Source organism: Lynx canadensis, chromosome D3, assembly GCF_007474595.2.
Source record: "Lynx canadensis isolate LIC74 chromosome D3, mLynCan4.pri.v2, whole genome shotgun sequence".
In the NCBI taxonomy this organism is placed as follows: Eukaryota; Metazoa; Chordata; class Mammalia; order Carnivora; family Felidae; genus Lynx; species Lynx canadensis.
In genome coordinates this window covers 92,045,553-92,061,925 of record NC_044314.2, presented here as the reverse complement: position 1 = coordinate 92,061,925, position 16,373 = coordinate 92,045,553, and the positions used below count along the sequence as shown (strand labels likewise).

The window sequence follows — 16,373 nt, the reverse complement described above, 5'->3', positions numbered from 1 at the left end:
CCACCCCTTCTATCTCCCGCCCCACAGGCCCCGCCCCTCCACAAGGCCCGCCCCCTTCCCTTCCGGCCTGGTCTGTTCCCGCCCCACAGGCCCCGCCCCCCACAGGCCCCGCCCTCTCACTCTTCCGGCGCCGTGTGTCCCCCGCCCCGCAGGCCCCGCCCTTCCCCCAGGCCCCGCCTTCTCCCCCCCAGGCCCCGCCTTCTCCCCGCCCGGCCTCGTCGGTTCCCCGCCCCACCAGGCCCCGCCCGGCCCCGCCCCTCCCCTCCGGCCGCGGCATTCCCGCAGGAAGGCTCCCGCAGGCTGCGTGGGCCCGGGCGCGGCGCGGCCGGGCATGCGCAGAGCGCACGGGCGCGGTTGCCGTGGCAGCGCCGGCCCGAGGGGAGGGCGGCGGGAGGGCGCGGTGCGGAGCCGGCGACCGGCAGGCTGAGGCGGCGGCGCGTCCACCGAGAGCCCGCGGCGGCCGGAGGCGGCGCCGGGCAGGCCTGAGCGGCGGGGCGCGGCGCCCGGGCCCGTGGGGATGCGGGACCGGCTGCCGGACCTGACGGCGGTGAGCGGCGGGCGGGCGGCAGATAGCGGTTCGGGCTGGGCGCGGCGGGGCGGGGCGGGGCGCGGGGGGCTCGGGGCGGCCGGAGGTGGGGGCGGAGGGGAGAGTAGCGGGCGGGGGGCGCCGGGCTGGGCAGGACTCGCGGGGAAGGATGGGGCTGTTCGGGATGGGCGGAGGTGAGGGGGAAGAGCAGGGCAGGGGGGCGCCCGGGGTCGCGGCGCTGGCCCACCCCGCCGCCGCCTCGTGGGTCGCTGTCTCCGCCGTGTCCACGACGCCCCCACGGCCGAGAGACAGGAACGCTTGTTGCCGTCGCTGACAGGCAGGGAAGCGGAGTTTTTGAGAGTACAGTTTGCCCGGGGGTGGGGTGGGGGGGCGACGGGGCAGTGGCCGGGCCTTGAACCCCCTTTTCTGAGCCCCTCTCTGCTGCTTCCCCGGGCTGAAGTCGCCCCGTCACATCGCCCTGTCTGATCCCGATCCTTTGCACAGCACTTAGGACAACCAGAAACTACTCGGCTCTGGTCGGTCCGGCCCTAGGGTGTGGATGTCAGCTCCCGGAGAGCAGGGGCCTGTCGCCTTGCCCGCTGTCCGGTCGCTGGGGTCTTGCTCGGGACCCCGCACGTGGTGGGGGAGATGCACACGGTGCCCCCTGCCTGTGGGCGCCTCACAGCCCCGGGTGCTTGCGCTGAGCCGTGCCTGTGTTTGCCTGCCTTCCCACCCAGCACACCTGGCCGGTGGAGTGTGTGGTGCTCGGGGAGGAACCCAGCAAATGACCCTTCACTTGAGGGAGGGAGGGGCGTCCCCTTAGGCATGGGACGGATCTTTGATGCGCGGTGCCGAGTGCGGGAGAGGACAGCACCATGAATGATATGGCTGCGGTGACAGTCGAGTGGATGTTTATAGAATGTGGCGGAGTTGAGACATTTTAGGCCAACAGGTAATTACTACTTTTTTTCCCTTTAAAAACAGGACTGTTAATTAGTGCCGAGTGTTTCCAGGACACAGATAAAGCCTCTGCCCTCTGCAGCTGGGCAGCCTCAGAACAAGGTGCTGGGTCCTCTGTCCTAAGGCCTCCATTGCATGTAGTGAATTAGCTTCTTTGCTCCTAGAATGCAGCTGGTTCTATGGCATGCTTAGGAAAATGGAAGGAATCGTCACGGAAATGGTTATCTGTGTTCCGTGGATCACATGGGGAAGCCGGGTTCAAAAAGGCAATGAATTACCCTCCCTTGGAACCATCACCTTATGTTTTACTCTCCTTGCAAGAATGGTTCTTCGTAGTGATTTTTTTCTTCTTAACGGTCAGATGTTTTGACCTCTGCAGTTTGCAGATGAACAGCTGTTAAACGTAGCAAGTTCCCGCTCTCTCGCCCTGCAGAATGCCTTTCTGTGCCAGGAGGAGCTCACGTATTTGTAAAGAATTGTTGAGTGTATCCGACAGGAGAACTGTAACTGTTGGCGGAAGGTCTCCAATTGTATCTAATACTGGGGGGTAGCTAAGAAAGGTCTGTCCGTAGAATATATATGTAGCTTTTCTGGGCCTGATTAGCAAAAAATAAATCAGGGGGTTATTTACCACTCTAGCCTTATGTATCCTGCAGGGCCTCCTCCTGCAGCACGTGACCTGTCCGGATCTAGAATTTCAGAGCTAGAAGTGGCCTTCTCTAGTCCAACACCGTCCTGCTCTAGATAAAGACACTGAGCAATTGTAGAACACATTACTGGAAGTTTCTACTTCTGGAGTTGTCTGATCTTGGGCAAATTATTTTTGAAACTCTCAAAACCTCAATTTTCTCATTCTTAAGATGGGGATGATAATCTCTCTCTTGCTTACTCATAGACATGGTTGTGAAACATAAAATTATCTCCCGTGTGTGACACTGGCAGAAGGTGGGACGACTGCCATGTAATTGTGAGTGCTGTTCATATTTATTAGTTTTTTTTTAATGTTTTCAGATAGTTATAAAAAACAAACTACTATGTGGAGTAAAAAATATTAATTTGAAACTGAATTTGACACGCGTGTAACTTTTAATATTTAAAAAACTCCGCTGGAAATTGTCAGAAATAAAAGTTAAACTTTTTCTTTCCTTAAGGAAATGTATGCTTTCCAAGTGGTTCTTGGAGTAGTTGAATGTTCATAACGATGTTTCTAACCAGCTGGTGTTCTTTTCCTAGGTGAGCTTTAATTGGGTAGTTAAAATATCTCATCAACAGTGTCCAACCTGGCAAAATAGTTGTTATACCTCCAAAAAGTTTCCCTTTTTAGCTGTTGGTGCTTCTTCCCAAGAAGAAGGTTACCACTGGTAACCATTTGGAAGAGACCTAAACAGGAATGTGTCCAGTTCAATTCGCCAAATACAGATGTAGCTCCTTCTCGCTAGTGATTCGCTTTTTGAGCAGCCAGTTCATTTGGGTGCAGGAAGTTGAAGTGACTTACCCAAGACCTCCTAGACTCTAAATCCGGAAAGAGTTGCTGATTTACCAAGAGCAGAACCACCAATCCAACAGACACGCCCCTGCGAGGTCCCGAGGAGGAGGTGTGCTACATGCATTAGAGGCGCAAAAATGACTTGGGTGCCTGTGTGGAGCAAATAGCCAGGGGGAGGGGAGGGGAGGGAAGGGAGCCAGCAGGGTGAAACACATTTTAGGATGTAAGTAAATGAAAATGGAGTTTCTGTTCTAGGGGACGGTAACTCCAAATGCGTTTTGATTGCCTTTTTAAAAAAAGTTTGTGTGTGGGGCGCCTGAGTCGGTTTGGCGTCCGACTTCAGCTCAGGTCACGATCTCGCGGTCTGTGAGTTCGAGCCCCGCGTCAGGCTCTGGGCTGACGGCTCAGAGCCTGGAGCCTGCTTCAGATTCTGTGTCTCCCTCTCTCTCTGCCCCTCCCCCGTTCATGCTCTGTCTCTCTCTGTCTCAAAAATAAATAAATGTTAAAAAAAAAATTAAATAAAAAAAAAAGTTTGTGTATGCAAATGGGTGTATTATAGTTAAGAATAGAGAAACTACAATTTCAACTGTGGGCATTGTTTAAAGGAAAATAAACACATGGCAGTTGTGTGCATTCATTAGTAGACCTGAGAGATGAGAAAATTAGTATTTTTAATCCCTGGATTCAGAGAGATGAACTGCAGGTGCAATTTTTACTTTATTTTTACTTTGAGAGCAAGTGCACATGTGAGTGGGAGAGGGGCAGAGAGAGAGAGAGAGAGAGAGAGAGAGAGAGAGGGTCTTAAGTAGGCTCCAGTGTGGAGCCCACTGTGGGGCTTGATCCTGTGACCCTGGGATCATGACCTGAGCTGAAATCAGGAGTCAGGTGCCCAACCAACTGAGCCACCCAGGTGCTCCTTTCTTAAATTTATTTTATATTTTATTTTATTTTATTTTATTTTATTTTATTTTATTTTATTTTATTTTATTTTATTTTATTTTATTTTTTGGAGACAGAGGGAGAGAGAGGCAAATACAGGTTTTTAAAAGGCAGGAAAAACAACCTAGATATTTTAAAAGTCCTTTGTTTATTTATTTTTAATGTTTGTTTATTTTTGAGAGAGAGAGATTGACAAAGCATGAGCAGGAGAGGGCAGAGACAGGAGACACAGAATCCCAAGCAGGCCCCAGGCTCTGAGCTGTCAGCATGGAGCCCGACACGAGGCTCAAACTCACAAACTGCGAGATCATGACCTGAGCTGAAGTCAGATGCTCAACCGACGGAGCCCCCTGGGCGCCCCTAAAAGTTATTTTGTGACAGCTCAGACTGTACATGTCCAAAGCATTGTATAGTAAAGGTTCAAATTCCCATTTATAATATAAGGCATTTTTTCCCTAAATACTTCACTTAAAATGATAAGAATTTTATGGCATAATTTCCTAGATGTGTATGTTTATAGTTTAAACTTTTATGTTTTTTTCAGTCTTGCTGCCTTTTTTTCAAATGTTTATTTTGAGAGAGAGCGAGAGAGCACGCATGAGAGTGGGGGAGGGACAGAGTGAGGGGGAGAGAGTTCCAAGCAGGCTCCACACCACTGGCATAGGGTCCCACGGGGGCTCGATTTCACGGTTCACGAGATCGTGACTTGAGCCAAGATCAAGAGTTGGATGCTCAACCGAGCCACCCAGCGTTCCCAATCCTGTCAGTTTTTAAAAAAAAATGTTTATTTTTGAGAGAGAGGTCACGTGAACTGGGAGGGGCAGAGAGAGAGAGACAGAGAACCCCAAGCAGGCTCTGAGCTGTCAGCACAGAGCCTGACATGGGTTCGAACCCAGGAACCATGAGATCATGACCTGAGCCAAAGTGGAACACTTAACCCACTGAGCCACACAGGTGCCCCCCAGATTAATACTTCTTGTTTGTAACTTCCAGTCTGTTGTGAATTTAGGGAAGAGAAAACCTAAGAGAGCCGTTCCTGAAAAACCAGTACATAAAAATGGGTTTCCTCTTCAGTGTGCACATCCCACAGGCCGCCTTAGTCCCGTCATCAGGGGCCGCCTGTGGTTCCCATGGTGGCCTTTGCACCTGCTGCCCTCCTGGATCCCCCTTCTTGGCCTGCCTCACACCTTCATTTGGTCTCAGTGCAGGCATCACCCCTGGGAAGTCTTCCTGTCCTCTCCCCTCTTGTGTCCCCAGAGGTGGCCGTCTTCCGTCTCTGAGCACCGGTGGGTCCTGTTTCCTCGCAGGCGTCACCCTTTCCGGGGCAGGGCTTGTGCACTCTGGTGCCTCAGTAGTTCCCTCCGGGCACCTGCCGGGTGTTGGGAAGATCCCAGGGTGAGGAATATGTAGGTGACCGTGGAACCTGTGGTCCTGAGGCTCTTTCTGTTGCTGGGGACACAAATCCATTAGCTACAGCAGAGAAGGGCAGCTATCTATTTTTTTAAATGTTTATTTTGAGAGAGAGACGGAGTGAGCAGGGGAGGGGCAGAGAGAGAGGGAGACTCAGACTCTGAAGCAGGCTCCGGGCTCCGAGCTGTCAGCACAGAGTCCGACGTAGGGCTCGAACCCACGACCCGTGAGATCATGACCTGAGCCGAAGTCGGACATGTAACAGACTGAGCCACTCGGGCGCCCGGAGAGAGGGACGGTTATTATAAAGAAGGGCGGTGCCTCAGAACCAGAGGGCAGAATGTGCCTCGGGACCCCCTGAGGAGCGGAGCCAGGGATCGGCAGGCAGCTCACGGCTGCACCCGGGTCACGCCTGCTTTGTCATGTGCCCCTGTGCTTCTGGTGTCCTCTCTGTCCTTCCGTGTGTGCTCCCTCCGCCCTCCCCCTCGGGCTCCTGCCCCTTCTCTTCAGTTGCTCAGCTGACCCCACTGTCACAGCCTGGCGTGCGAGCCCTGAGCGGACAGACAGTGTCCTCGTGCCCCGGAAACTCAGGTGGAGGGTGGACAGGGGTCAGCCGAGGACACCCCTGCTCTGAAGGAAATCAAGCAGGGTGAGAGGCCCGTGGGTGGGCCCCTGAGGATGGGCGACCAGGGGAGGGTGTGTGAGCTGAGACTGGAATGAGCCGGAGCCACCAGTGGGGTCGCACGGGTGGGCGACCTCCCGGGTGGGGAAGGGCTGGTGCGAAGGGCGGATGGGGGGCTGGTTTGGTTGGTGGTGAGGCAGCGTCCCAGATAAGGGGAGACCCTTCAACATGGCATGCTAGGAAAAGGGTCAGATAGCAGAAGCATCTGCACGGTACAGTTCTGTCTATGTGAAGTCTAAGTACCTGTCAGAGGTATTTGTATGATGTTAATAGTGGAGACAAGTATGTAGCAAAAAGGGAAAACCATGAAGCAATGTGATGTCCTACCACAGGGCGTTGAAGTCTGATAGTATGAGTGTGAGAAAGGCCTGTTACGCTCAGCTCCAGAATTACAAACCGGCCAACAGACGGCTTTTACCCGTAATCACAGGTTCTTTTCTTTGACTCAAGGGATTTAAGTTTGAGAAAGAAGTTAATGTATTCTAGCAGCCAAGGGACAAGTGCTGTAGATATTTCAAGAAAATGTAATTTGTCTGCCCTCACTTTCGATCTGTGTGTGTGGAGAAAGAAGCCAGCGTTTCATCAGTTTGGATTCTCCCGATTTGTGATAACCCAGCTTCCGTCGAAGTCTCAACAGTGAGCGTTCCCGTGACGAGTTATTCACGGCTGTTAAACGGCTATTAAACGTGGAAGCTCCTTGCTCTCTGCTCCTGACGATAGTTGTCACAGAGGGAGAATTTTATTTTTAATGTAACCCTGCATTTAAGGAGACTTCTTTTGAAATGTAACGGGAACGGAAATGTTGGTATTTGAATGTTTGTCTTGCAATTTGACACTTTGGAAGTCGAGCCCGTCATATCGGAGAAGACTCCTACTGCCTCCGGTAAAGGCTTTGCCACAAATTGTAGCGACCGTCACACGGCGGCTCGTACGCGGTCCGTTCACCGCCCAACTGGAGGGATGAACACGGGCGCGTGCAGACGGGGCCGTGATGCTGCTTAAATGAAACAGCAGTGTTTCGGTTGTCACTCTTTGTTCTTTTTTACGAATGGAAACGCTAAGACGGCCATTAGGGAGCCTGTTAACTCTTACCGCGCGTTTTGAGAACTCTGGTTAGAAGTTAGAAATAGAAGTAAAGGGTTAAAAACGAGGCTAAAGGAAGAGGACGGAGAACGCGTTCCTGGTCCTCTGGCTCCCTCGAGGGCTGCAGGTGGAGACAGGGGTCCCCCGCCCGCAGGGGTGGCCGGGAATGAAGAGCACGCAGGTGCGCGGGGTGCCTCGCGGTGGCCCGCGCACTGCCGCGTGGGGTGTGCTCAGCGCGCAGCGTGGACAGGCGGCAGTGAGATGCGCGTTCCTCGGGCGTCAGGCTGGAAGCCTCTCCCTGAGCGCCGAGGTGCATGGCGGTGTCTCTCCCCCGTGGGAGGTGAAAGTTCCCTCGAGTTTTCTGCAGAATGGAACACACGGCGGCATCTTCCGCGAGGGCTTCGCCTCGGGATGACCAAGTACCTCGGGTGGGGAGGGGGGAGGCGCACAGGTGAAGCAAGACGGGCTGCGGGTGGGTGGCCGCCGAACCGTGTGACGGGTACATCGAGGGCTCACGGTAGGTTTCCTTCTGCTTTTGTGTGTGTTTGCGGTTTTCCATAACAAAAAGCAGAGCAGAATCCGGGCATCTGTGCGGCTAGAATTACTCTCAGAGCAGTGAGATGTGAGCGGCCCTGTGAGAGTGACGTGGGGGCAGGTAGAGGTGTTTCGCGTCCCCCTGTCCTCGGCGCCACGGGTGGAACAGCCAGCTGCAGCTCCTAAATCGAGTTCATGGCGGTCCTTGCAGGCCAGCTGCTTAGGTGATGCTATTTCGCGCTGATGTTCCTGGCCTCGAGCCGGACAAGACAGCCGGACAAGACAGCCCTTTTGAGACCCCACAGCTGAGAAGGCAAGACAATGAGACACATAGTCACCAGGGAGTAGAGAGACACAGGGCCAAGTCCAGAAGAGTGGGGTATGGAATACACTTTCTTTTTTTTTTTTTTTTTTTTTTTTTTTAATTTTTTTTTTCAACGTTTATTTTTTTGGGGACAGAGAGAGACACACAGCATGAACGGGGGAGGGGCAGAGAGAGAGGGAGACACAGAATCGGAAACAGGCTCCAGGCTCCGAGCCATCAGCCCAGAGCCCGACGCGGGGCTCGAACTCACGGACCGCGAGATCGTGACCTGGCTGAAGTCGGACGCTTAACCGACTGCGCCACCCAGGCGCCCCTGGAATACACTTTCTCAAAGGCAAGGGGTGAGGCTGTCGCAGGGAGTCGGGAAGAGAGCCTGGTGGCCGGGCTTTGTCTGGCGTGGCGGCCGGGAGGGAAGCCCCCCTCCTCTGAGGGGTGGATGGTGAGATTGGTTTTTAACTTACTCGTTTTATTTTGAGAGCGGGGGAGGGGCAGAGGGAGAGAGAGAGAACCCCAAGCAGGCTCCACACTCGGTGCAGAGCCCGACGTGGGCTGCATCCCACGAACCGTGAGATCGTGACCTGAGCTGAGACCCAGAGTCAGACGCTGAACCGAACGAGCCCCCCAGGCCCCCTGGATGGTGAATTTCTAAGAGCAAGGGTGTCTGGAATCAAATCGACGGGGCAGTCCCTCTGCCCTCAGTGCCTTGACCCCTTCCTGGCGGGACGGGCCCGTTGCCCGGGTGCTGCAAGCTGGAGGTAAAGGGTCAGCACGGTGGGATTGTCGGTGGCCAGCTCTGTGGAGTCAGACAGACCCGGATCCGCAGAGCGGCCCTGTGGCTTCTGAGGACTCGGGCCCGAGGCCCTGAGCCACGCGGTCTGTGCTCCGGTGTGTGACGTGACGTGCTGACGCGGGCCGTGGGTGCCTCCCGCAGCCCCCGGTGCACCTGCCCTCCATCCCGCTGGCAGCCTGCCTCTTCCTCAGGAGGGGAGGGGCCCGGAGGAGTGAGAGCTGTCGGTGGCTCCCCGAACGTTCTTTCGGCGGCTTGCCGGCTGATGGCCGCCGGAAGTGCAGCTTTGCTCACAACCGAGACCGGCTGGGATTCTGAAGCCTTTGTGGGTTCACGCGCCCCTGTGACACCAAGGCCCTCGGGTCACACGGGTCACAGGCTCAGGGCCTGCCGGTGAGCAGGCCGGAATAGTCCTGCTGACAGTAACGGGGAGTCGAGTTGCTCGCTGAGCACGGCTGGTTAGAGCCGGCTGCTCCCAGCTCTGGGGGCCACAGGAGGTAGGTGGAGGCGTGGCGGCCGTGCTCCCCGGGCACCCGGGGGCTCCCCCTTGCCCTCGCGGCTGCTGGTGGGGCTGCTCGTCCTCGGGCACACCCTCGTCACACGGCCGTCTCCCCCGGGTGGCTGTCGTTTTTCCTCACACGGACACGAGTCACGTGGGGTGAAGGGCCCACCCTGTTGCAGCATGACCTCGTGGCAACCAGTTACCCCACGCGGACCCCTGTTCCCAATATGGTCCACGTGCTGAGGCCCTGGGGCCGGGCCTTCAACGCCTGTGCTTCTGGGCACACAGTTCAATCCGTAGTTCTTGTCCTGTTAACGCGGCACAAACACAACACTCTCAGCGCGGTCACCCCGGGCGTCTTTCTCAACAACTGGTGTCGTGTGAGAGCAGGGTGGTGGCTGTGTCCCACGCGGGACACGGCTGGGGGCCCCAGCTGGGAGTCAGGGTTGAGTGAGCCCACGCCTGTCTGCAGGGCGCCGCCCGGTGAGCGCCCTCCCCCCCCCCCCCTGCTTCCCACAGTCCTGCTGTGGCTCGGGCTCCTACTGGCACCACGTGTCTTGCCTCCCTCCCTGGAAAATGGTTCTTCACGCACTGGAATGTGTCAGAACGCAACAGCGTTCAGCGTTCTGGAGTGTTCTAGCATGTTCTAGAATGCCCCACTCTGACCTGAGTCAGAGACCCAGGCTTCTGGAGATTCTGATGCAACTCGAGTGTGAGAAGTGCCCTGGAATGTTCTTTGATGGGATTTAAACGTCCAGAACCTGACTGCCGGTACAGCATCGCTGTGGCTCCTCCCGGTGGTTGGGACAGCCGCCTCTCTCCTCCGTGTCACTTCCCGGGTCTTCTGTGCTAAGGGTTTCCTCATTAAAAGCGATTATTATTCGTGGGCGCCACTGGGAGTGGCTCAGAGGAACACGGGGGACGCCAGCTAAGACGAGTGCAAGGTGCTTGAAAGGTACGTGCTTTAGAAAAGTTAACCGGCAGTGTCCGTGTTCTTAATCTTCGTAGAAAATATGCAGCGTAAGGGCTTTGCTGCTCGGAGATAAAACTTGCTGTGTCATGTTGGCTTACGTGGGCCAACGAACGGGTCCGCGTTGCTGAGTTCTGAGAAGTCCGGCCATTGTTTCCAGGAAGCAGCCGCGCCACCTCCGGGGCCCCCGCCCCTCCCCCTGCCGCGGTCTCTTCCGTGGACAAGCGACGTCGTCGTGGACGGTTGTCGCGGACAGTGCCGGCCTGTTACGGTTCATGCTCCTCTCTCTCAGTTCACCGTTTGTGCCCACGTGGACGTTTCTGAGATCTGAATTCTCCTTTTTATATCTTCCGTTTTAGTGCAGAAAGAATGATGATGGGGACACAAGTGTTGTCGTTGAAAAGGACCATTTCATGGATGATTTCTTCCATCAGGTAAGAGCCACGGAAGGAAGCCCAGCCAGACTGTCTCCAAACACAGTTAACATACCCGAGTGTTTGTCCTATTTGGAATAATACTAAAAGTAATATTACGAAGAGTTGCCGTGTGAATTACATTCAAGTTCTCTAGAATTTTTGGTGCCCTTAAAATACTTGGTGGCGTGGAGCCATTGTTCCGGGAAGTGCACTTGGGGAGGGGACGGGGCAGTGCTGGTTTGACCCCGGTCCCCTCCCAGGAGGAGCTTGGCGTCCCAGGGCTGGGTGGCGCCTGGCCGGGGCTTCCTCTCCTGACGTGATGCTGATGTGATGGGTAGAGAGCGCCCCTCCCGGGACAGGCTCCTCCCAGACCCTGCCACCCTCAGGTTCTCACCCTGGGAGCAGTGGTCTCCAAGCGAAGGGCCACCCGATCCTTTCCAGAGAGAGTCGTGGTGGCGGTGGTGCCCTCTGCCGATGGCGCCGGGTCAGGAGTGCCCAGCACGCACGCGACGACACTCCTCGTCCTTTTCCTCCACAGGGTCCCCACGCGGTGACCTCGGGCATCAAAGAGCTCATACTGTGTCTTTTCTAAAACCACTGAACAAATCTTAAACTCCTCTGCTGGAAAGTCTTAGACGTAAGCAGGTAGATCACTGTGGGAAAGCCACTCTGTCACCCATCAGCCTGGCGTTTCCCTGAGGTGCCCACCCTGGAGCCGCGTCCCTTGGATCTGACCTTGTACCGCGTCCCCTGTCCCGGGCTGGCCGCAAGGCCTTCCCCCTCCCTCTTAGCACCCCAGGGCTGCTGTTGGGGTATCCCGTGTGTAAAGGCTTAAACCTAAGTGATAGTTGACCAAATTTTGCGTGAATTCAAATTTTTGAAACTGAGTCACAGAACAAATAATTTGACTTCGTTAAACATGAAGAAACGTGTGTGTTATCTTTTTTGAGTGATGAAAACTTCATTTGCAGGGTTTATTTTGGTTACACTGAATCTAGTCTAATAGTTTCAGTGGACTCTTAAAATTGTTTATGTTTATTTTTGAGAGACAGAGACAGGGCGTGAGCAGCGGAGGGGCAGAGAGAGAGGGAGACACAGAATCCGAAGCAGGACCCAGGCTCTGAGGTGTCAGTACAGAGCCCGACGGGGGGCTCGAACTCACGAACTGTGAGATCATGACCTGAGCCGAAGTCGGATGGTCAACCGACGGAGCCACCCGGGCGCCCCAAGTTTCAATGGACTCTTAAATCCAGGGACAGTCTAAACTGGCCTATCAGTGTGCAGATTTGAAAAAAAAGTAGTATGTTAATGAAAACATATTAAAAGTTATCAGTTTTCAGAATTCACTGAATATCTAGTATCAGCCTAGTCACTGGGTTTACGTATTTATTATGTTAGTTCCTAATTTTATCTAGTGGAAAAACATGAAATTAAGTTATTTGATACAGGGACTTACTTTAAGGCCCAAAGAAGTTAAGATACTGAATTTCCTTGTTTCACTTTGGAAATGAGACTGTTTTTAATTGTCTGGAGCTTACCTACCCACTTTGTGAAATTATTTTTCTATTTTTACCCTCTTTGGATGCTTAACTCTTCCAGAATTCCATTCTTTGTAAAAATGTATTTATTGTAAAGACCCACCTGGCATTAAATGATGTTGTCACCTCCGGTGGAAGAATTGTGTACGGCAGGTCATTGAATGCCACTCCCCATGTTTCTGGTCACCACACGGGTCCGTGTCGGCTGTAGGTGCCCCAGAGGCGTGGGAACGGGACTCCCGCTGGGAGGCTTGGCGGCATTGGGGTTCAACCGAAGTTCAAGTTTTCACTGGTTAGAGAGTCGTCGTATTTACAGTTAAGTCTCGTGGAGGATTTCTTGGTTAGACAACAGGTGATGTTGTTAATACAAACTGGTTTTTTGAAAATGGCCTTTGTATCTTAAATATCACGTAGAATGCTGTAAAAGGTAGAATTTTGCACGTGGCCAGTGTTTAGTGAAGGACTTTGGAGAGTGTTCTTCGGGTGGCCAGGAAAGGCCCCCCTGGCAAAGATGACTTGTAAGGGACAGAAAGAGACCCCGTGTGGTGTCAGTGGCAGCTGTCAGCACCACCCTGCCCACCGGCACCTGCACCGTGTGGGGGTGACAGTCCCCGCGTCGCGTCGGGCCCGAGGCCACGCAGCACCAGGGGTGTGAACGCAGACTCCGCAGGTCTGCAGGCGTGCCTTGGCCTTGGGTGACGGTTGTGCCCTGGTGCGTTGGCTTCGGCTGAGACAGGAGCCCGTGCACCGAGGCCAGAGTGTCCCTGCTGGTGTTGAAATAGCAAACGTGTAAAGGAATCGGTTTTTAGTTGGTGTGTCATTTTCACACGGTCAGTGAACTTAAGCTGTGAGTGTGAGAAGTATGCACGGTCCAACAGGACTTACGTCGGTGGGGGTGGCCCCCGGCCCGACGGAGTAGCACTTCGCCCTTCGGGGAAGGCGGGATTCTGTGTTCCATGCCCCTCCGGCACGTGCATTTTCAAAGTGTGCTTCGGAGTTCGGACCGGGGTCCCGGGGGCCAAGACCCTTTCAAGGAGTCCAGGCGGTCAAGACCATGTTCATGGTGATCCTAAGATATTTGTCTTTTCCCCCCCTCCCCTCGCGAGTACGTGCGTGGAGTTAGTCTCCGACCGCCGCTCTCACAAATCGCCACCGCCCCAGCGGCTTGACCGACACGCTTCCGCTCTCTCCCGGTCCAGACGTCAGGAGTCTGAAGTGAGTGTGCAGCGCTCACACCCGCGTGCCGGCACGGCTGGCTCCTTGTGGACGCGCCACGGAAGCAGCCATTCAATCCCTGGCCTTTCCAGCGACTGGCGCTGAAGGCACATGGCTCCGGCCTCCGCTTCTGTTTTCTCACCCCCGGCTTCTAAATCTAACCCTCTCGTCCCCTTTCTTTAAGGACACTTGTGATTACTTCAGAGCAACTCAGGTAACCAGGGTAGTTTTCCCGTGTCAGGACTCAGCCCCATCTGCGAAGTCCTCTTGCCCTGTACGGGAGCACTCACCGGACTAGGATGTGGGCATCTACCACGACGTGGAAGGATTTTGTAATGACTGTTTTAGGAAGGATAAGTCAGCACTTAAGCTGTGTGCCCAGTCTGGTAATTCAGATACAGGCATCTTTTTGGATGAACCTTGCTGACGACTACATTACAGTTTGAAACAAGTGTTCAATAGTGTAGATCGTTGGGTAAAAACAATGACTATGAAGGCTTGGCCTCGTCTACGGTAAACACCTCCCCACATGGGTATGACTGCTGGCATACCCTTTTTTTTTTTTTTTTTGAAGATTTTTAATGTTTATTTTTGAGAGAGAGAGCGTGAGCAGGGGAGGGGCAGAGACAGAGGGAGACACAGACTCCGAAGCAGGCTCCAGGCTCTGAGCCCTCAGCACAGAGCCCGACGCGGGGCTGAAACTCATGAACCTCGAGACCGTGACCTGAGCTGAAGTCGGTCTCTGAACCGCCTGAGCCCCCAGGCGCCCTGCCCTGTTCCCGGCTGACTGCACAGAGAGCTGCAGGCGGCCGCGTGCTTCCTGGTGACGTCATCTGCGGCAACACGTGGGTCTTGACGGTAAAGGTTTGTACAACCTGATGGGTTTTGTTGCTGAGGGTTGATTGACACCGCCTTAGCCACGGCGGTATGGACCTTCACACGGTATGTGTTTCTTTGTCTTCAAAGTGAGTAATTCCCGGTGTGAGAATGGTAAAAGGCTGTCATTTCTTTATGTGGTGATTACTCATTCACTTCCCTCCTTTGTCCTTCCCTTTTCGGGAACGGCAGGTGGCAGCAGATTCGAATGTGCGCAATAATGATGACTTTCTGTCTGTCCTAGGTTGAGGAGATCAGGACCAGCATAGCTAAAATAGCTCAATATGTTGAAGAGGTAAAGAAAAACCACAGCATCATTCTTTCTGCACCAAACCCAGAAGGAAGTAAGTTGCTGGCTTTGAAAAGAAGTGCATCTGTTGTGTGTCTGTCTGTGCCTCTTTCTTGCTGCCTTCGAAACGGGCCTGGGCCCTGGCGGCACCTGCCGGAGGTCAGGCCGGGAGCTCGTAAACACCCTGGAACCGAGCAGGCCACACCCCGTCCTGACGCAATGGTGGCTTCGTACGACCACCGCCGTGTCCCGTCCAGAAGAATACGCGGGGGGGCTTTGCCGAGCTGCGGGGCCGTATCAGTGATGGGACCTCAGATGCGGACTTTCTGCATCCCTAGTTAAACAGGAGTGATGGGATTTTGTGTTGAGACGAAAGTTAACAAGAGATTGATTAGGGGGCTCCTGGGTGGCTCAGTCGGTTAAGCGTCCGACTTCGGCTCAGGTCATGATCTCGCAGTTCGTGAGTTCGAGCCCCGCGTCGGGCTCTGTGCTGACAGCTCGGAGCCTGGAGCCTGCTTCGGATTCTGTGTCTCCTTCTCTCTGTGCCCCTCCCCTGCTCATGCTCTGTCTGTCTCTGTCTCAAAACTAAATAAAACATTAAAAAAAAAAAAAAAAGAGATTGATTAGGAAAACAACATTTGTTAGGGCAGGTTTACAGGTGGCTTGAAGAGGAAAGGCTTTTGCACGCCATATGCTGTCCTGGGTGTCTGCTGAGGACAGCATGTGAGTAACGGTTTTAGATTAGCCCAAAGTCGGGGCCTTGGTAGTCGTAAGGGAGTGTTGCCTCGACCTGGAGAGATAAGTTTTGGAAACTTTAGGGGTGAGATGGCTCTGGACAAGCCAGAGACTGCAGACTGGAGTCCACCCGTCACGTGGGGATTTCAGAAATGGTGTCTTTACAGTAGGAACCCTTCAAGCCATGAAAACGGTCGGTCCCTCCACCATTTAGATCTTCCATTTAGACCAGTTTCTCTGGGTCGTGGTCTGCAGGGCTTGCTGCAGACGCCTCGCGCATCCTGCACTGTATTTATTACCAGGTGCTTTGGGTATCGGTGTTCACATAAGTAGCGTCTGCTGCAAATTTTATTTTCTGTTCGTTTCCACGTGTTGACCTGGTACCCATTGTCCTGCCCGATTACTTACTAATGCTGTTAATTTCCGTGTAGATTGCGTTGGACTGTCTCCGCACCCAGTCCTGTCCTCTGTGAATAATGACATGTTTCCCCCCGCCTTGTGCTTCCTATTGTTGACTTCTTTCGGTGACCTCCGGTGTGGGCTTGAGTGTAAGTGGTAAGGGGGCGCTCTTACTCTCAAGTAAAGAGGAGAGTTGAGAGCAGCTTTTTGTTAGATTACTTGATGTAGCCTTACGTTGAAAAAATAAAAATCTTAAATTGAAAAAAAAAACCCCACGTTTTTAATTTTAAGATTTTGCATGTCTTATAAAACGATGCTCTGACCCTCTGTAGATGCCTTATCTTACGATTTAGAAGAATGTTTCCCAAAGTGTGTTGTGGGGCACGAATCTCATCGGCTGGCCTATGTCACTAAGTGCTTTGGGAGCCTCATTGTGCCATAATCCCTCTAGAGAAGTTACAGTGTACTCCGAGCAATAAAGGCCCTGAGCAGTCCTGCAATAAGGAAACCTGTGTCAGCTTTGCTTAGTCTGTTTGCCCACAGCAATTTTTTGTGTAATTACTGTATTTTATTCTTTTGTTGAATGAATATAATTTATTGTCAAATTGACTTACATACAACACCCAGTGCTCATCCCAACAGGTGCTGTCCTCAGTGCCCATCACCCGCTTTCCCCTCTCCCCCATCCCCCCATCCACTCT

The 16,373-nt window shown here is 53.7% G+C and overlaps 1 protein-coding gene across 4 annotated transcripts in view; it reads left to right on the top strand.

Annotated features, from left to right (window-relative positions):
* Positions 1 to 441: 441 nt before the first annotated feature.
* Positions 442 to 16,373, top strand: part of STX2 (syntaxin 2) — a 35,592-nt gene continuing 19,660 nt past the window's right edge. For 3 of the 4 annotated variants that reach the window (XM_030292278.1, XM_030292276.1, XM_030292277.1), the window contains exons 1-3: positions 442 to 547; positions 10,564 to 10,638; positions 14,494 to 14,593. In XM_030292278.1, the coding sequence (XP_030148138.1) occupies positions 518 to 547; positions 10,564 to 10,638; positions 14,494 to 14,593 (205 nt within the window). In that variant the 5' untranslated portion in view covers positions 442 to 517. The remainder of the gene's footprint in view (positions 548 to 10,563; positions 10,639 to 14,493; positions 14,594 to 16,373) is intronic. The other variant, XM_030292279.1, reaches the window with a different exon arrangement.